This window comes from Rhineura floridana, chromosome 6 (genome assembly GCF_030035675.1).
Source record: "Rhineura floridana isolate rRhiFlo1 chromosome 6, rRhiFlo1.hap2, whole genome shotgun sequence".
In the NCBI taxonomy this organism is placed as follows: Eukaryota; Metazoa; Chordata; class Lepidosauria; order Squamata; family Rhineuridae; genus Rhineura; species Rhineura floridana.
In genome coordinates, this window is record NC_084485.1 from 86,712,610 (window position 1) to 86,733,519 (window position 20,910).

The 20,910-nt window shown below is 40.9% G+C and overlaps 2 protein-coding genes across 2 annotated transcripts in view; one reads left to right on the top strand and one right to left on the bottom strand.

The window, feature by feature from the left end:
• Positions 1-10,310, bottom strand: part of STIL (STIL centriolar assembly protein) — a 34,021-nt gene extending 23,711 nt beyond the window's left edge. Inside the window, exons 1-4 of the mRNA XM_061632925.1 lie at positions 10,116-10,310; positions 7,002-7,069; positions 2,441-2,545; positions 1,524-1,639 (exon numbers count right to left, since the gene is read on the bottom strand). Coding sequence (XP_061488909.1) covers positions 1,524-1,639; positions 2,441-2,545; positions 7,002-7,036 — 256 coding nt within the window. The 5' untranslated portion in view covers positions 7,037-7,069; positions 10,116-10,310. The remainder of the gene's footprint in view (positions 1-1,523; positions 1,640-2,440; positions 2,546-7,001; positions 7,070-10,115) is intronic.
• Positions 10,311-11,412: 1,102 nt separating this feature from the next.
• On the top strand, positions 11,413-19,764 carry CMPK1 (cytidine/uridine monophosphate kinase 1). Its single transcript, XM_061632924.1, has 6 exons — positions 11,413-11,791; positions 13,154-13,300; positions 14,577-14,729; positions 15,570-15,646; positions 15,731-15,827; positions 16,696-19,764. Exons 1-6 carry the CDS (start codon positions 11,609-11,611, stop codon positions 16,735-16,737), a joined length of 699 nt encoding a protein of 232 aa, XP_061488908.1. The 5' UTR covers positions 11,413-11,608; the 3' UTR covers positions 16,738-19,764.
• Positions 19,765-20,910: the final 1,146 nt, after the last annotated feature.

The following is a 20,910-nucleotide window of genomic DNA, read 5'->3' on the forward strand; positions in this document are numbered from 1 at the left end:
ATAGCTTAGTGATCCAGCCATATGCTTCACATGCAACACAGATTGATGGCTCAACTTTTTCAGTTAAATGGACCTCAGGTAGCAGAAGAGAACACAGACGTCTCTCTGCCTGAGATCATGGAGAGTTGCGGCCAGTTAGAGTAGATTAGTAGACCAATGATCTAATAGTATAAATTGGGTTCATATACACTGAAAATACTACAAAACATTAAAGGCATAGTTCAGCAAACTAGTCGTTATGATTCCATCACTGTATTTGTGATTTAGCCAACAGTCTAGGTTTCTCATGCTAGTACTAGAATTATGGGAGACTTTTTCAAGCTGCTGAGTTCATAGACAAGTATCACCATAATAAACAGCCAGTTCATTCTGAAGTTCCTCTGTGCAGTTGTATACCCGCATATATGATCAGATGAATACGCCTTGAGCAAGAGAATGCAGTAATTCCAATCAGTATCATGTCACATAGTTCTTTTCCTCTAATATAACCATGCCATTAAGTTCATACAATCCACCTTCCCTGCCAGAAAGTAATTCTGAATAACTTCATCAATACGGGTGGTACAGAGACCTTACAGAAGATCAGTACCCTTGGTTTAGTACCAGCAAGAAGTCCTCCCAAATGCTTCTGCCCATGGGAAATAGATAACATTGCACCCTGAAGTAAACGCACTAACCAAGCTGTGTAGAAGCCTCGTTGTACTGTTTACAAACCCTGCATTTCCACAAGAAATTCTAGGTGCACATTCACTATTAAGCAGACACAGCTCAGTGGTAGAACACATACTTTGCATGGATTAGAGGTTATTATTTATTTCATTTGTTAGTCACCTAATAGCGGTTTCTAAGCAAATTAAAGAACATACACAAATGTAGAAGAAACCTAGATAAAATCTCAGACAATAAAACCCCAAACTCTTCAATATAGTAAAAGCCAAACACAGAAATACATAATAGTCAATAAAAACTTAGAAACCCATCAAGTAACAATAGGGACAGCACACAAAAAGGGCCAAAGGCCTGAGAGAAGAGGCAGGTCTTTACCTGGCACCTAAAGATGGATCGAGATGGCACCAGTTGTGTCTCCCTGGGGAGAGCATTCTACAGCTTTAGGGCCCCCAGTGAACAGGCCCATTTTTGTGTTTCTGGATTAAATCACTGGAGTCTCTAGTTAAAAAGATCTCAGGTAACAGGGTTGAGAAAGTCACTTTTAAGACCTTGAAGTGCTATTGCCAGTCAGGTGATACAATACTGGGATAGAACAGGGCTAACGTAACCAATGTGGTGCCCTCCAGATATGTTTGAGTACAACATCCATCAACCTAGTCAGCATGGGTTAATGGTCAGAGATGATGGAAGCTGTAGTCCAGCAACATCTGGAGGCCACATTGCCTCCCATGCACTAGAAGGATTATATCCCTTGGTGTTATTTACAATATGATGATGTTATAAAGACACATACTGAGGCTTACTTGTTCAATCAAATAGAATGGTTGGCAAACGGCACCTAACAACATACTTACCTTCATCTAATGCAAGAGTTCCAACTAAAAAACAGGTGAAGGGTTTTCTTCGACTTTGCTTAGCATGACGATGGGTCAGTCGAACTGTTTTCTCAGTGATGACTACCTTGGGATTTCTGAAGAGACAAGTTAAAGTTTCAATACCTGAGATTAGGGCTTTCAGCTATCTCCCAATAACCCATTATTGCAACAAAATACAATAATACATGTTTCCAAAAAAACAAAGAATCACTGAGGAAAAAACCTGGGGAACAAACTTGAAAAAGCTGCTTGGGTTTGAAATTGCTCCTTTTATGTACTCTTATTCCAAAATCAGCCATGATAGAATGCAATTATGTCCAGCCATTTTTCCAAACTCAAATTTTGGGTTTATTTCACTACACAGAGTGAAGTCAGTTCCATGTTGTTCACTGAGGACAACCCCACTATGCTCAAAGCATCTTGCTCCATGGATGGCAGAAAAGTCCTCTGCATGTCATAACTATGCCACACTACAGAAAGTGAAAGCCACAGCCTTAGGTGTCCCAAAGAAGCTACAACTTTCTCTCTGTCCTTATTACAATTCATATTCCCCCAAGACAAACACCAATGTGTTTTCTTGGGCTGCTGTATGATTTATTGTTCCAGAGGGCTAGACTAGAATGAATGGGTAAAAACAGGAGAAAAGCAGGTATTAGTAGAAGCTTCCTTATACAGTGCAAGCTGTTCAACAATGGAACAGCCTGCCTACGGAAGTGGTGGGCTTCCTTTTTCTGGAGGTATTAAGCAGCGGTTAGGCAGCCATCTGTCAGGAATGTTGACTATATGGCCTCCAAGGCATCTCCCTATGATTCTAATTGTTAAAATTAGTCATTGATTTATGAGTAATGAGTAAACAGTTCAGGGCAAGAAAACTTTTAAATCTAAGTAAGACATACCTATAACTTAGGTGAGAGACAGCGCTTTCTCCAACAGGAGCTGGATTCCAAAGTGCAAACTTTGATGGAGGAAAGCTCAAGGGCACCATTTTCCCCAAAACACCTCTGAAAAAACAGACAATAACAAGCTTACTACTTTTTATTTTGGCGCAGTTGGAGGCTAGCAGATGACAAGTTTACCAAATTCTCTTAAAAGGATAGGACAGAAGTGCTCTCCTTTAAGATGTAAAAGGTGGACAATTCATTTATTTATCTAATTTCACCAGAAACTGGAACAGATTCTTCATATTCATATTCCATACGTATACTAAAGTATTAACTATCTTTATCATATTTTGGAAAGGAAGCTGCTTCAAACAGAACACTTTCAGCTCACTTCAGTACAGTTGTAAGCAGTGCTGCATGTTCTGTACACGAACTCACTCTTAAAAGATCCAGGATGCACTAGCACTGGGCTAAATACACTTTTAAAAGGTATTCATGGATCGGGGGAACCAAACATGTCCTCAAATTGAGTGAGGTGGGTGTAAACTTCAGAGAATTTTGTTCCTTTTTTAGGGGTGGAGGTTGTAGTTACCTTAGGAGAACAGCTGCTGCACTAGGGGACTGAAGAAGACCTGCCCTGGGAGTGAGTACCTAAGCATTTGGGTGCTTGCTTGCTCACTCCTCTGGGTTGCTGTCTCATGAGACAGCTGAGGTCCCAAGTAACTGCTGCAAGGACTGGGACCCCCTGCCTGACCCTGTCTGACTCCAGAGAGAGGCTGCAGTCAATCTTACATCAGCTCCTGGCTGGGTCAGGGGGCATAAAAGTCCGGCTGCCCTTGGGCAATAGGTCTGTTGCTGCTGCCACCAGGGTTGCCACTGAAGGGGCGACACCAAAGGGAGTTATGCCTTGGGGAATTCTGAGGGCAAGGGCACTACCCCTTCTATTTATTTTTTTAAAAAAAACAATCTAGAGGAGATTGGTAGTGGGGAGGGCGTATGGTGCATATGTAGCTCCTGCACAGGATGAGAGCCTGTGCAGTGAACTGAATAGGAGAAAGTCACCAGATACCATCACAGTGACAGCCTGCAACTGGAGGAAGGCTGGCCCTCCCTGGGTGTGAGATCAGGGAGGAGTAGATGTGCCCTGTATTAAAGGTGCTGAGTGGATCTGACTGTTCCCAATTCGCTCAGAGGCCTATTGGTCTACTTTTCAGGTAAGTTTTGTTGGTGGGCTCTGTCATGCCCTAAGCCACCCTACAGGTACCAGGTGCATTTCCAGGACCCAATTCCCAAGCCTGGGCAATTGATCCTGACAAACCGTTCCCTGTGCCAAGGCTGTGCAAACCAACACCAACCCTGCAAGATAGGAGATAGGCTGCCACCACCCCTCAATCTGAATAACCACTCTGAGTCAGGGGAAACCCAGAGCCCAGATATAGTTCTGCCAGGGATTCCCAAAGACAAGAGCCAAACAGGCACTCCTCATCCTGAAGCCCAAGGCAATCCCAAAACACGACAGTCAGTGGTCAGTGGCCAAGATACCAGATTCAGAACCAAGTTAGCCCTCCTGCAATGAACACACATGGGTAAATAAGAAGTAGCTTTATTGAATAAAATGTAAGTGCGCAATTAACAGCAGCAAAACAATTCCTTTAAAACCCATACCCATACCCAAACAGGGGCTTAGGTAAAACATAAGAGAGTTCAGACACAACCAAAAAATAACAAAACTAACTATCCTATTCTACTTACTTTGAAAAGGTAGTTTGTTGAAAGTCTCACCTGTCCACAGAGAGATATATGTTGGGTAGTGAAAGGCAGTGGAACCCCACTCAGGTAACCACCCATCAAGATGGAACCCAGGGGAACAAAGGCTATAGGTTTCACCCCCTATACTTAAGGAAAAATCCCCAGCAACAATCCATAGTATTTTAGCCTATCAGGGGGCTTTCTAATGAGGTAATGCTTCCCAAAGCTTCTTCAGTTTTCGCACCTAACAGGCCCCCTCCTTCCCTCTGATCTCAACAGTTCTCTGGCCTACCTGACCTTGGTACCAGGCTCTCATCAGATAGCAAAAATAAACAGGTGCTGCTGCTCAAGCCTCTTAATTAGTTGCAGCTGAGAAACAAAACTTAAAAGTTTTCCACTCAGAGGCCCATCTCTGCACAAGATGAAATCCCCACAATTCCCTGCATCAGAGCCATGTTACCTCAAACCATTCCGAACCATGCTACAATTTTATGACAGGCTCTTGTGTCCATATCAGGTGTTTAAGAGGAGTCTTAGTAAGGAAGAACATGGGTGACGCCACCCCAATTTCAGTTATCATGGGTAAAGGGAGGTATAGCCATGGGGAGGTGGTTAACTACCACAGAAGACGAGGGCAAGGCTATCTACGCCTTGTTCCTCTCTCCCACTCCTCTCATGGACGGGTTCCTTGTTGCTCATCTGCTGTGCCTACTGGCCTTTGGGTGCTGTTTAGCGCCAGATCAGTACACAGTAAGACCACACTCACTCATGATCCTATTTGGTGTGCATTACTGAGACCCGGGAGGAGTTGATCTGACCCGGGAGGAGTTGATCTGACCCGGGAGGAGTTGATCTGACCCGGGAGGAGTTGATCTGACCCGGGAGGAGTTGATCTGACCCGGGAGGAGTTGATCTGACCCGGGAGGAGTTGATCTGACCCGGGAGGAGTTGATCTGACCCGGGAGGAGTTGATCTGACCCGGGAGGAGTTGATCTGACCCGGGAGGAGTTGATCTGACCCGGGAGGAGTTGATCTGACCCGGGAGGAGTTGATCTGACCCGGGAGGAGTTGATCTGACCCGGGAGGAGTTGATCTGACCCAGCTTTGCCCACCTGGATACTCAGTGCAACACTTCCACCTGGGGAGGAGTTGCTATGGTCTACACAGAGAACTTCCATCTCTGACACCAGGAAACCACTCTGTCTTGGAGCTGGGCTGCAGGGCCTGCACCTTGTGTTGGGCCAAGGAAACAGTAAACTAGGGTTGCTGCTGGTATACTGTCCACCCTGATGCCTGGTAGCTTCTCTGACTGAGCTGGCGGAGGCCATCTCGGCTGTGGTATTGGAGGAGCCTAGAACGATAGTGCTGGGTGATTTCAATGTCCATGCTGAAGCTGCCTCTAGTGTTCTGGCTTCATGGCCTCCATGACAACCATGGGGCTGTCTCAAGTTGTGACCAGCCCAACACATAGTGCAGGGCACACCCTTAACTTGGTTTTTGCTTCAGATGGAGGAAGGGTGGTCTGGAGATGGGTGGTGGTGGATGTCACGCCATTGTCATGGTCAGATCACTTCCTGGTGAAGTTTAGATGTATGGCTCAGATTCTCCCCTGCAGGGTTCATGGACAGATTAAGATGGTTTGCCCCTGGAGACTAATGGAATCCACTGGATCCCTGAATGCCCTGGGGGAGTTCCCAGTAGATAAAGCAGGTGACCCTGTTGAAGCCCTTGTCATGCTGTGGAACAGTGAGGCGCGTCAGGCTCTTGACAGAGTTGCCCTTGAGCACCCTCTCCGGCATTGTGGAGCCTGGTTTGTTTGCACCTTGGTACACCAGTGAGCTAAGGGCAATGAAACAGGATAGACCGTATCCCAGTTTGTGTCTGTGTTAGAATTGCTTTTTAATGCGTTTTTCAAGCTTTTCTTTAAAAAAGATGTTTTTCAAGCTTTTAAAAATGTTTTTAAAGATGTTTTGTTTTAATATGTTTTTAAGAATGTTTTGTTTTAATATGTTTTAAACTCTGTTTTTGATGTTTGGAGTGTTTTTAGTGCTTATGTTTGCCACCCTGGGCTGATACTGGGAGGCCGGGCGGAATATAAATCTAATAAATAAATTTTATTATTTATTAAAGCAATTCCAACACAGATGCAGACTGGGATAAGATCTCTACTTAAAAGGCTCATTGACAGAGGAAGGTTTTCAGTAGGCGCTGAAAAAATAACAGAGATAGCACCTGTCTAATATTTAAGAGAAAGGAATTCCAGAGAGTAGGTGCCACTACACTAAAGGTCAGCTTCCTATGTGGATTGGCCCCTAGGGATGTCTGTTGTTGTGGGAGAAGGTATGCAGGGGAACTGAGGAGTGCGGAGATGATGACAGACAGCAAGCAAGCAAGGGGGCATGGCTGTGGGAGGGCATGACATGACCATCATGAAGGGATCTTTCACTTCTGAATTTGCCACTACACCACTATGAATAAACATATGCTGGATGCATATTACTCTTTGGCCACTGTTACACACTTATACAAAAACAAGCTCCTGGAACATTTCAGTGATATATTTACAACTGAACTGTTATAATTAACAAGAAGTGTTACAAGTTCCTACTATCCATCTGGCAACTGATCCCCAAATCAGTCTTTAGAAAGGGAATATAAACTGTTTTAAGTTCTTCAGGGTACTTTGTTCTGTTCTCCTATATAGTGACAAACACATCTTAACAAAAAGGCAAAGCTGCCGATGTGTGACCTGTATTCCTAACTCTCCATGTGACTTGGCCATAAATCGTATCCATACTGAAGCTGAACAACATTTCTATAATGATACCTTTGGTTCTGAGATACAGGTGAAATTAGTTCCATGAGGCTGAAGGTATCATATCTGAATGCTTCACCCTATGAGAAAATTTAAGAACAGGAATAGCATCAAAGATATACAGTTAAACACACAGTAATCATGTTTATTTTAGCATAATCTATTTTTAAAGTATTAAAGGGTTATTTATTGCATATCTTAGTTTGCCACCTGTCAGTAACATTTGGGCATTTTTTTCTACGCTAAAAGCTGTATCTTGACTCACAAGTTTCATTTTAACATTATACTAGGCTCAGGAAGTCATGAAAATCCATGTACACTTGGATGAGGGTTACCACAATTTTGTTGAAGGACTCTTATTTGCCATGGTGGTGCCCTCCAAGTTCTTAGATTACAACTTCCATGTTCCTGATGACTGGTCATGCTGGCTGGGGCTTATGGGAGTTGCAGTCCAAGAACATCTGGAGGACACCCCATTAGCTATCCCTATTTAAAAGACAAATTCAACAGCTGTATCTTTCCCCAACATTAGTTATTGCTACTGTGTTCTACCCTCTTTTTCAAATGCCGACAACTGCAATTATTTTTACATCAGCCTTGAGGTAGAAAGTGAATTTCTACTTTATTCTTTTTAATTGTGAAATGGCAACTTTCACTTAAAGCAAAAAAAGAACAATTTTTGCATTTTAAAAAAGTGATGAATGATTCCATACACACCTAGAGCTGGTGGTCCACACTCATCCAACTGTTCTGCTCACCATCACCTTTTATCATGCTTAAGTAATCAGGGGAAGGGGGATGCTAAAAATGCTCATTGAAGGCAGTACAGAATAACTTAAGGCAGGGATAGACAACTTTAGCTTGTGGGCCAGACCCTCCCTGGTAAAGCTGCTCAGTCAGGATGGCATCACAGCTGACCCCACTCCCCAGTGTGCACCAGCCAAAGAAGCTCAGCTCTAACCAGACTTAAGACCCTACCCCAATACTAAATAATCATATTGGATGTAAATTAGTGTGGAGACATCAGCCATGTGGGAGGGAAACTAAAGAATGGTACTGCCTTTGCCTGGCTATGCTGTTCTTATGCCTCCCTCAGCTCCCCGTTAGTATACTTTAGTGCTACTTCCTTAAGGTTTCTCTCCAAGCCCAAGAAGCCTCTCAGATGTCCTTGTTTGCAGAGAATGCTTACTGGATAAGAAGCAGCACCCCATACACTGCAAACTACTACAAGAGATGCCATTTCTTCTTTTGAAAAATGATAATTAAACGTTCACATTGTGACAGAAAAAACATAACTATAAGAACACATACATGGAGCAGGAGAATACAATATCTGTACAGTTTGCCATCCTATCAGTAAATAGCTCTGAATAAAGATAACTAGTATTTAATCCAACAGGAGATAATCTTGTACCATGATAGTTATGACATGGCCTCTCCTGAGTGCCCTATGTGTCTGGAAAAACAAAACATGACCCCTTTGAGAAAGCCTGGTTCCCCCCCCCTTTTTTAAAGAAATGCCACTTCTGCCCAGACAAGCAACCTGCAAAAATACTTCTGTCATTTCTCAGAGGCTCCTTCTCTTTGCACTGCACAGAAGCAAGCAAACAGCAGTGTTGGCACAAAGCAATTCTCTCAGACTTCCCTCCCAGCAGGTGCTAATAGAAACATTCCTTTTCAGGTGAAATACCAGGTGTCCATCATCATAACACAAAATCTGGCATCTTATCAAACTCACAGTGAGTAAGTAGCTAAAAGATAGGCCAAAGTTACATTTTTGAGACGATTATAATCAAAAGAAAAAAGTCATTACTAAAAGCATTAAGCTCACTGGGTGTCCTTGGGCCAGTCATCGCCTCTCAACCTCAGAGGAAGACAATGGTAAACCACCTTTGAATACCACTTACCATAAAAACCTATTTATAGGGTCGCCATAAGTTAGGAATTGACTTGAAGGCAGTGCATTTCCATTTTTTCTGTTAGAAGAAATATCAAATAACCTATTGTTTTATTAAGTAAAACTGGGTGGTGGGCATCACCGCCTTAATTAAATCTTAATTCTTATGACTTTCCCAAAAGTCATTTAGTTCAAGGTTTCCAATTTATTTTCTACTGCACTTTATTTCCACATAGCTTCTATAAACTCACCCATAGACATGTCTTTTACACTGTATGTTTATTTAAGCAAGTTGTTTGTCAGATAGAAACTTCTGAACAAAAAAACCCGTTATTCAACTTGTCCACTCCTGATACTAAGTCAGTCACACTAAAATAAAAAACATACATTAGGTTGGCAACTAGAGAACAGAACAGATTTCTGTTGGTTATGAGAAAATCACTGATTTCCCATACAATTCTTAGAGTTCTCACCTGGAAATAGTTCAGCTCCCCCTAGCGAGAAAGCCTAACTATTTCTCTGCTGGCCATCTTTTAGCGTTATAGTGTTATTGTTCTTGATGTATACTTTCTGCATGTTGTTGTTGTTATGTGCCTCCAAGTCGACTACAACTTATGGCGACCCTACAAATCAGTGACCTCCAAGAGCATCTGTCATAAACCACCCTGTTCAGATCCTGTAAGTTCAGGTTTGTGGCTTCCTTTATGGAATCAATCCATCTCTTGTTTGGCCTTTCTCTTTTTCTATTTCCTTCTGTTTTTCCAAGCATTATTTGTTATTTTATGATGTGAGCAGTTTATACTTTTTAAATAAATAAATGAAATAGCTCTGGTAGATTTTCCCAATGCTTCGCTGATTATCATGAATTTGAACCCAATTTTCCCAAACTCTGCGTTCTAGCGCCCTATTACATCACACAACCGCAGACAGAGACGGGTGAAGCTTCACCTATTGAACGTGAACCTGTCAGGAAATTGTTAAAGGGGCCCACAAACTCGAGAGAGAGATAGGAACCCTTTGTGTATATTGCCGTACATACAGCTCTACATTTTTAAGGAAGAAATCCTTCTATCTGAAACACCTGGCATAATCAACAGAAAAAGCCTAGTTCTGAGAGAAGAAGAGAGCACAGAGGGACCTGGAGGAATAGGAAGAAATGAAGTGGCTACGCAGACAAAGACCCCGGTGAGAAAAGCCATCCGACTCAAGAGAAGCGGCTTCTCACTTACCTCACGACTCGCCTTCAGAATCCCTTTTCTATACACTGCAAAAACGCTCTCATGGCTGGAAAGCTTGGCGGGACCGCTACTAGTAACTGAATTCCTACCTCCGCCCTGTTGTGGCGGCTCCAGTGGCGGCAATAAGCAATCCCTCGCTCGTCAGGCCTACCCAGCCAATCACAGGTAGTAGTAAATATTTTCCTCCGCCCTCAGCCCTCTATTAATCGTTTACGACACGTCAATCAAAACCGTCACACCCACCCAGCCGTTCCTTGTAACCAATCAAATATCCTCGGGTAAGATGAAGGCTTCCTGCGCGCGCGCGGACCTCTTGTGGGAGGGATATTTAAAATCACGACTTCATTTTAAACGGTCGCACTGAGGGTGCTATTGCGCAAGCGCAAAGACTAAATGTTGAAAGAGTTGGGAAGGCGTGATTCGTTATATTGCCATGGTGACCAGATATTTAGGCTCCTAGCGATGGTCCAGGCTGTAATCATGAACGCAATTGGGTAAACATAGTTAGGACACAGTGTTAAAGACACAGTCAAGCTTACAGCCCGATTTTATCCATGTTTTCTTGGAAGTCAATGCCGTTAAATTTAAGGCGATACGACCGTAAGTACGTCGAGGGATTGATTATCAGTATAACTGCGCAATCATATATGTCTATGAAGAGCTAAGTCCCATTTTCAATGGGATTTACATCCAGGTAAGTAGGTATTGCCTAAATAGGCTGCAGCAAAAGCAAGAATGTTGCGGCACCTTAACGGCCACCAGGCGGCATAATCTTTAACGGACTAGTCTACTTCATCCGATATATGAAATGTCCTCGGTCGGCCCTCATTTGCTGAATTCCTCATGTATCTAGTAAGTGGTCTCTGTGCCACAATAACTCTGTTCGTCTTCATTGTGTTGTCTTGCCCTGTTTCCAACAAATTTCAGCACAGCATTTCTGTTGCTGGAATTTGCTGTCAAAAGTTTAGAACCAATCGCAAAAAGGAAAGAGATCCGTAAGAAGTTCCTTTCCGGTGCGTGCACGTGCACATACCAACTCATACACAGTGAGATTTCTGCGTTCAGACATGAAAAGTAATCGGTATTTTTTATTTACTAAGCGATCTGAAGCTATATTTGAAAGCGACCTTCCTTGTCTCCATAGATAAGGCAACCCCCATCCCTGTCACTCATGCTTATCTACTGCCTAAAAGCAGACACCACGTAAGCCTTTCGAACGCAAACTCCACGCGGACCCGAGGGCGTAGCCCCACCCATTTCTCATGTGGCCCCGCCCCTTTTACGCCTCTCATTGCCCGCCATCTCGCCCATCCTTTTCCCTTTCTCCAGCAGTGAGAGTGACCGGGCGGGAACCCGGAAGCGGTTTCCCTTCCTGGTGACACTTCGGCAGCCACCTCAGTCGGAAGAGTGAGGTGGCGTCGGGGACTGTTATCGAGCTCAAGTTCCCACCCCTATTTCTGCCGGTGCCCCCTTTTCCACGGCGTATGTTCTGTCGTTACCTCTTGGCTACCGCGTCTCGCGTTAATCCCTCCATTCTTCGGCCAGGCACTCTTTCCGCTGCTTCTTCTCCTTCTCTTCGCCTGCTGCTCCTCATGAAACCGGTTGTTGTTTTCGTTCTTGGCGGGCCTGGCGCCGGAAAAGGGACCCAGTGTGCCCGCATTGTGGAGGTAAGGGACTGAAAGGGCATCTCTTCTTTCTCCCCCTCCCCGCGCATGAGAACTACAATATCTAGGAACACTGGAATCTGTTAGCAAGTCCCGAAGAATGCTGGGGTTTGTAGTTTTTTTTGGCGTGTTTGTGGCCTCCGTGATTCTGAAATGGTTTGAAATGATTTGGCATCAGTAGCGTGAGACTCGGAGCCTAGAAATAGCAGTTGCATGATAAGCAGTCTAGCAGATCTTAATACGCGCCAAAGGCACGTGAGAATAAAAGCGTCTTAACTTTTCAACTGGAAGGGGGGGGGAGGATGTCGGTATTTTAGGGATTCTTCATCAGAGGATATTCCACAGCCAGACACCATCATAGAAAAGGCCTTGAGGCTGGAACTAGGCAGGTTTATTTAGAAGATGGTCCTTTGGGTACCTTGGTCTAACACCTTACAACGTGTATCTAGTGAACTTGCTTTGTACTTGCTAGTTCATACTTTATACTAGAGCAGTGATTTCCAACCAGGGGCCGTGAAGTAATCCAGGGGAGCTGCAAATAGTAAAGAAATGAATTATTAATTTTTTTTTAAGAAGTCTTCATTCCCTGGATGCTGTTTGCTCCCCACTGCCGCTGCAGTCTACACCTCCCCCTTGCTCCAAATAAGAGGGGAGGACTATTGCTGAAGTGGCAAAGCATCTTTCAGTCATGCCGATGGCAGGCATCTGCCTATAAAATATGTGGCAGACGTCAAAGGAGACAAGAAATATATCCTCTTCAGATTCTTAAGACAACATCATCAATGCTTGCAGAAATGGACAAACCAAGTTGGTCATCAAAAGGACATTTGCCATAAGATAGACCTGGGGACTATACCACCAGCAAAGACAATACTCTATAAAAAGTTTGAGATGTGAAATGGATATGAAGGTACAATCTGGGGATAAGGCATGAGTCAAATGACATAATGATTCTTAGTAACTTCTTACAGCTTAGGTGTGGTTCCCAACTATAAAATAACTTTCACTGTGTCACTAAGCTACATTATTTGTGTTAGCAAAGTGCTCATCAGGAAAGACTTGTCTTACAAGGCAGGAAGGAAGATGCAGTATACATTTCACCCCAGCCTTTTAAGAACCCATAAGTGAGTTTTTTGCCATCCAGTATAAAGGATAAAGCAAAACTTTGCTATTGTTACAAATGTTCCCTCAAGTGCAGTACTTTACCTGTCCAAACAGGAATGACTAGTAAAAAACATGGGATAAAACAAAGGGACACACTTGGGAATACCACTGATGTGGAAGCAAAATATTATCTGCTTTGGCTAACATAAAGGTCCAAATCCATTGGTTTTAATGTGATTGTTTTGTATATTTTTTCTTTAGAAATATGGTTACACACACCTCTCTGCAGGTGACCTCCTTCGAGATGAGAGGAAGAGGCCAGGCTCTCAGTATGGAGAGCTCATTGAAAATTATATTAAAGATGGAAAAATTGTGCCTGTTGAGATAACAATCAGCTTGTTAAAGAGGGTAAGATTTTAACACTGCATTGAGTGTACAATTCTCTGTGGGAATGTAAAACAAAATATTAGTGTGGTTAGATTAAAATGTGTTTTCTCTTGGTTAGTAACTAACAAAAATATGCAAGACTTGGAGCAGGAAAGCTTTTCAGCCTGAGTGCTGCTTTCCTTTGTGGGCAGCCTTTGTGTGTGTGTGTGGGGGGGGGGCACATGCCAGTTGTAGGTGTGGCCAGAGGATAAAAGTGGGCAGAGCAATGAATGCAGCTCTTAACTTTGTAGAGCAGGCTACATTGCAGACATGTAAAAGTCAAATGTTTCTATACATATCTCTCCATCCAGACAATCAAGAGGCATTATCACAGCTCAAGGTCACATTCCAGCCAGCCAAAAGGAGAGTGCGAAGCAGGGCCAGTGGGGTGTGTAGCCTGGTGAGGGAGTGTGGCCTAGGAAGAGTTCAGAGGGCTAAATGAAGACCTGAAGGGCTGTGTTCAGGCTCCAGGCCTGAGGTTTCTCACCCCTGTGCAAGGCATATAGATTGATAACTATTGTACCTATGTTTTTCATGAAACAACCCTTTTCTCTTTAGGGTTGTTACAACACAGAGATAAACAACTCACTCTTCTGTGAGGACTATTTTATATTCATGAATATTGTGCTTAAATGCTGAAAATTATTATCCTGCATAGGCTATAAATTTAGGACTGAATCCAGAATTCTGTTCTGTGAATGGAAGGACTCCTGTTCACGGAAGGAACTGAGATCCAGTGGGGACTCTTTGGAGAAAGGGAGAGGGAAGCAATTTTTGTTGATCCCTCTTGTAGCCCCCCCCCACCTCTCATGCTGTTCCATAAAATCCTCAACCTTTCAGAGCAGCTTTTCGTTGGTCTGCAGAGAGAACAAGGAATTAGTGACGATGGTCTCTCTCCCATTTCCTCTGATGAGAATGTCCCATGAATAGACTTCTACTCTTGGGAGCTTGGGCTCTAACACTAACTTTTTCATTTCATTGTTGAAGTAATAGGTTGTTCACTCTTCAATCCATTAGTTTTATTCTTGTGGCTGACATTCAGTTAAATATTTTTTCAATGTGGTACTATATTGCTATTAAGATTGTATGGAATTATCTGTAAGGTTGTAAGAAAACTATTGTGTACAGTTGTGACGGGTCAAATGAAACATTCCTAAGTATAGGCAATATTGGGAGGTTGATACTTTGATGTAACAATGTATATGTTTGCAGAAAATCATGTTTTGATATGATCTATGATCTCTCTGTTACCCATCAGGCTATGGATGAAACTATGGCAGCCAACATACAAAAGAATAAATTCTTAATTGATGGATTTCCCAGAAATGAAGATAATCTTCAGGGCTGGAACAAAACCATGGATGGAAAAGCAGATGTATCTTTTGTTCTCTTTTTTGATTGTGACAATGAGGTAATCATGATATCAAGACACTTTTGCCTGTACTGTATGAAGACAGACAATGAAAAATGTTCCATTGTTGAATTTCTTTTTTATCTAGTATACATTTTGGTACCAATTATGTTTTAGTTGGATGAACTGGACACTGCTCCCAGGAAGCCTCGGTAATTTTTTGGCAAAATAATCTGGCATTTATAGTCGTCTGACATGTTGGAAAAATATTCTGCTGAATTGTCCCATATTAGAAAGAGGTATTGGTTACCAGAGAATAATTAGAATTGTTGAAACTGAGAGATATCTTTTTTTTCTTTTGCATCAAGCAGTAGTTTAACGAAGTTCTATAAGCACTGATATTCTACAGTATTCAGACAAAATTAATGCTCACATCGACCCCCAGTTCTATCATCCTGAGAAATTACTTTATTCTTTGTACTTAGAAATAATATTCTCTTTAAAGGATTGTATAAAGATGGTATGCATTCTTTTTTAGGTTTTTTTTAAAAATTTAGTACACACTTTTGAAATTGTTCAGTATAGGAGTTATATTTTGCCTGGTACAATGAATTTGAATTGATTACTAGACTACAGAGGCATTTATGACAGTATTGTTAGATTTGTTTTGGAGATGCCTTTGTGTTCTAGTGCTTGTGTAATGTTAGGTTTCAGGTGGTCTGAGTTCTTATTTCAGTGAAAGTTTCCAAAAATTGTGTTCTTGATAGATAGTGTGGGTTTTATTCAATTAACCTTTACTCAAAGTATACCCACTGAACTTAAGGTCATGACTAACTTGATGTGGTTTGTTTGCCACTTGTGGCTTCATTTTTTTATAGCCCTTTTTATTTTTGTTGGAAGATATGTATTAACCGTTGCCTGGAAAGAGGAAAGAGCAGTGGCAGAAGTGATGACAACAGAGAGAGTCTGGAAAAGAGGTACTATGTGCATGCATCATTTAAATCTTTGACTTTCTGATGCTTTTCAGTTATGTGACTTTGTCATATCTTTCTTTCCCTTAGACTCCATACGTATCTAGAGTCTACTAAGCCCATAATAGACCTCTATGAGAAAATGGGCAAAGTTAGGAGAGTAGATGCCTCTAAATCCGTTGATGAGGTAAGCTGCAAATAGAAAGTTTGGTTCTGAATTTGTTTACAAGATCCATTAACCACACACAAACTTCAGGATTATCTTAGGGTGCAAATAACCCACCTCTTCATTACAATGCAAATTTAAATTAGCTACCTTCCCTTACATGAGGAAACAGACACTGTTAATTTCCTTCTACCCCCTGCAACCCCCTGTGCACTCCAAAAATTTACTCCAGTGTATACCTTGAGCAGATCTGGGGGACTACAGAGGTGAGGAGAGGGAGAGAAATCCCACTGAGTGAGTAGAAGTCTGCTTGTGCAACATTGGATGTTATCCAGAGGCTTCAACTCAGCTTGAATGATGTCAGAAAACACTGATGCAGCTGTCAGTCCTGCCCTTTCTTCCTATGCTTCATTGGCTACCTGATTTATTTTAAAATGTTTTAAAGTGCCACATATACACTTACCCATAGTCCATCCTTTACTTTACTGATTAAAAAACCCCAGGAAGCATTTTTAAAATGGCAAAAACGCTCTAGAGATTAGGTGGAAGATGTCACTGATGCCAGAAAGTCAGCACTGTCCACAGCTATCTTCTGCTTTGAAAGCAGTAGGATAGAGCTTCCAAACTATCCCCATCACTGCTCTAAAAAAAAATGCATATTTTTTTCACCCCAAATTGCCTTTGGCTGGGTGCTATACCAATCTCTCTGTGCATGGTGGTAGACTTGTAACCTAAATAGCCCTATTAAAAATAATGGTTAGAAAAAACTAACAATTCCATCCCTGATTTACTTTTAAAGCTCTTAACACTTCACATTTTACAGAATACTTGAAATGTGCTTATTGGTATAATGTACAAATGCTATTCCATAATGTCTTTTCTCTTGCAGGTTTTTGGCAAAGTAGTGAATGTCTTTGATAAAGAAGGCTAGTTCTCTACTTGAACACTTTTTCCAAACGTGCTTGAATCTTGCTTTAAGAGCTGCTGCTATAATCCATTTTTATAACAGTGATAAAATATGCCTTTTAAATACTTCTGTGTTGAAAGCAGTTTAAAAATGGTTAATTTGAAAACATGTTTTAAAATATGAGTTACAATTAGAATTAAAAGTGGCTTGTCATTAAGATAGATACATTCGAACTATTCTGAAGCTCATAAAGAATCCTAACTGCACAGCAAGAATAGTAGTCATATGATAATCCTAGCTATTTTCACAAAACATCTGGCCATCTTTTTCTTTTCTTTTCTTACTGCCCAAAGCCATGTTATTTTCTTAGAATTCCAAATACTGAAATTGTAACTATAAGTGAGTGGGCCCATTGAATTTCTTCTTGTTTTTTTTTCTTTTAGTTTTGGACCAAATATGGGGAAATTGCATGAGTTTTTTATTTTTAAAGAAAATGATACTGTTTTGAATGACAGGCAGTTTCTGTCAACATTTTAAGTAGAGCATGCTCCTTTGATTTAGTAGTTCTTGTTTATTTGATTGCTAATAAAGCAATGACTCTTATGAGGCACTCCAATATTAATCACACTGCTTGAAAGTTGTCCTGTTGATCTCACATTTTGATGCTGTCTGTATCCCACACATGCTTGAGGCCTCTGAGAAAAGGAGCCACACAGCATGCAGAATGTGTATGTGGCAATGGGAGATGGCTCCTTTTTCAAAAAGATAGGGGAACTGTAGTATCTGAAGATTACATGGATTGTAGTTTATATAATCAGTGGACTGGATTCAGCCTAAATTAGTAGCACTTAGGTACCATTGTAACCAATGCAGTAAGTTGTGATTAATTTAAATCCTATTAATTTTAATGCGAGAATGCAATTCGCAGAGCAATCCTGAGTCCTCCAGATCCCCACCTTAAAACACACCATTTTGGGGTTTTGTACTGCCTGTCTACCCAAGCCAACTGAAGCTTCCATCTCACTGGAGCCCCTCAGTCATGCTAGGTAAATACATAACAGTTCAGAGGGTTAGGATTGTATCCTAATTTAAGTTGGGTCAAGCCTAGTGTATTTAGGACTGAGATGTCAGATATGTAGGTGCTATACATGTTCAGGTGTTTGTGTATTTACAGGTAATGTGGGCATTGAGGATTTGAAGTACCCCCAAGTGGTTAAAAAATTAGATATTTGAGAGCATCTATTACATTAACATTTACTTGCCATGCATCTCTAGCTGCATGATAAAATTATTTTAGACATTTTGTACAAAATTACTTATTAAGTAACTCGAAGTGTATTTGGATGGAGTCCACCTTTAAGTGACAGGATGGAGGGGAAATTCATATGGCTGTATTTTCCTCTGAAATTGTATAACTTGAACATTTTGACTCAATTATACTTGGCCTGAGCAATATAAAAGAAAGCCTCTTTTTGTTAATTAAGCATACTAGATCTTTACTGTGTAAATTTAATACAGTGCTGGTGTCAAAAAAGTTTTTAATAAATGGGTAATTTTGGATAGCAAACACAATAAAATGTTTTACAGCTGTTCTAACTGCACATTTCTTAAATTTAAAAACTGCAGAAAACTATGGGACTGGTTACTTAAATATGACTTCAGGGCTCATTACTTTTTTCTTTTGTTGAAATGTCCATTGGATTGGATCTTGAAAATAAAAGGATACATACATACTTGGTCTAATCGCAAAGTTTTTTTTGTGGGGGTTGCTGTGTCAACTACTATTTGAGCTATGTTTACAACTATGAATTGTTCTTCCTGTTTATGTCTGTCTCATATATAATTGCATTTAGTAATATATTTTGTCCTTTAAGATATGATGAAGGAACTGCAATTGACTTTGAACAGCTGAATCTTTGTACTTTGTGTGTGGGCTTCACTGGTGCTATCAAGAAATATAAGGCCTATATGATAATATGTGACACTAGGAATGAGATCTTTGCATAAAAATACACAATGTTACTAATATAGTCTGGAAACCTTTGAAAAGTGGTGTTACTTTTTGAAGAAAAAATCATGATAAACTTTTGTTAAGAATGTGTATAAATTATTCCATAATCTTATCATAGAGAAATGGATTTGCACAGATTTTGCCCATGGGGAAACCTTGATTGTCTGCCAAGAGAGCTGTATGTATCTGCCATGGAATTCTCTGTATGTTGTACAAGATTCTCGGAAGCATTCCTGATGTGTACTCAACGCATGTGGGGCTTTAGGAAGGTCTGGTTGTTACTTCATGCAGACTGAGTGCACCACAGGACACACATTACTTTCCCAATCCAATGCTTTCCCAATCCATTGTTACCATTTTTTTTCATTGGGCCCCTAGTAATCATCTATGGAACTCCAGGTTTCTTATGAACAAAGTCTGAACTACTGTTTTAAATTCTGTGTCTGCTTTTAGTAACAATTGCTAAAGCTGATTAGAAAAATCATTATTTGAAATGTGAAAAATCCATTGTTATCCCTTCCTGCTGTAATGGACAATCTCTGCATTTGGTTATGCCTTAGTTGACTTCTCTGTAGAAAACATTAGTTAGAATGTGCTGTGGGGCAATGGATCTACGTACACTGAATCTGTTTGTGTGCTGTCAAATACACCAACATAGTATCAAGTGACCATTTAGAAGCCCTTTTCACAAAGTTATCCATTAGAAAAGAAGTCCTTTTTGTAGTGATATTAGCATTGCTGTGTTTGGATTTTACGGATGTTAATAGGAATGAGTATGTTTTCTTGCTGTGTACTTTGCTATCTGTTTGCAAACTGAAACAAAGCAAACAATTATATTTCAAAAACAAAACACAAGACATGCTTGTCTGAACAATGTGTTGGGATAGATTCTTTTTCTCAATCTTTTATTGATGCCATGAATGCATTGTTTTTCTCCAAACTGGCTTTTTTTTGTCACCTCCCATTTTCTTCAATCAGTAGACCAATGTATAATTCCACAGAGCAGCAAATTGTAAAAATCTAAAATGTTCACAAATAAAATTTTGTTCCCAAATCTACTGGTGAATCATTGCCACTCAACCTCTGCTATACAAAACAAAGTTATGAGGGTATTATTTATAAGCATATGAACTGAGCAATCCTAACAGACAAAACAGCATTTTCCTGTCTTTATTTATGTAGAAAAGGGAAAAGTAGTAATCATGAAGCAATCAGAGCTGACAGTACTTAACTTTCACTGTTGTAGCTTTGTCAAAACAAGACATTTTAGTGAAGTATGACAAGCTCTTGTAAAAGCTGCAGCTTAAAAACGTGGACTTTAGAAAAATAAATCATTTTGGCTTGCTTTCCATTTAATTAAGTAAACAGAATGCAACCTTTTCTTATAAAAAGGGCTCATCCATTTTAATATAGTTTCACTTTCTTAAAGTGGTTTCACAGATTCCTGTGAGGCTGCTCTAGTCTTACCAGATCCAGGCTGTGGGTTTTGGCAATTAAGTTGCAAACTGCTGCCCAATTTGTTATTATTGAGGAGGTAAACCTATGTTTGACCCCTACTGCCTCAGAGTGCAGATGAGGGCTCATATACTGGAATGGTCCTCTGTAAAAACAAATCCTGCACCTAGTAAATATGTCAGAAGGCTTGTTCCCTAGTTTTACCCTTAACACACTTTTTCTTTTGTGTGCAATTTGTTTTTGTACAGAGTATTCAAGTATATGAGTCCCCATCTGTAGTCTGAAGCAGAATAGAAGATAAACAATAATGTAGGTGAAAAGTAACCCTTCTCCCTGATATGCTTGTTTGCAAAGGGAAAGGAAGGTGTTTTACTTGTGTTTGCCTGTTTTTAAATATGGGGATGATTCAGTCCTATGAGCCTCCACTGACAGCATGAAGTGGCCTAGCCCAAACAAAGTGGTACAGCACCAAGCCTTTAAGTATCACACATAACTGCTAATTCCTAAAGTAAACAATAGATGTCGGTAGCATATGTTCCTTATCCAGCTGTTTTATTCAGAGTTAGGATTGGAATAATCAGATTTTAAGTCCTTTATTTTTGTATGTAAAATATATAAACTCTACTTGCAAATAAGCAGCTTTTTCAGAATAGTTGTGGGGAAAGGAGAGCAGGGGAAGGATGCTTGTCTAAAGTTTGTAGAAATCTATACACCTAGAGCTCTTTGTACTT

What these genes read in the sequence shown, in the direction of transcription:
- CMPK1 (XM_061632924.1), top strand. Translation starts at nt 11,609, where the DNA reads ATGTTCTGTCGTTACCTCTTGGCTACCGCGTCTCGCGTTAATCCCTCC. An exon ending in TTTTTGATTGTGACAATGAG is followed by an intron (nt 14,730 to 15,569) that starts GTAATCATGATA and finishes TTTTGTTGGAAG; the next exon opens with ATATGTATTAACCGTTGCCT. An exon ending in AGAGAGAGTCTGGAAAAGAG is followed by an intron (nt 15,647 to 15,730) that starts GTACTATGTGCA and finishes TCTTTCCCTTAG; the next exon opens with ACTCCATACGTATCTAGAGT.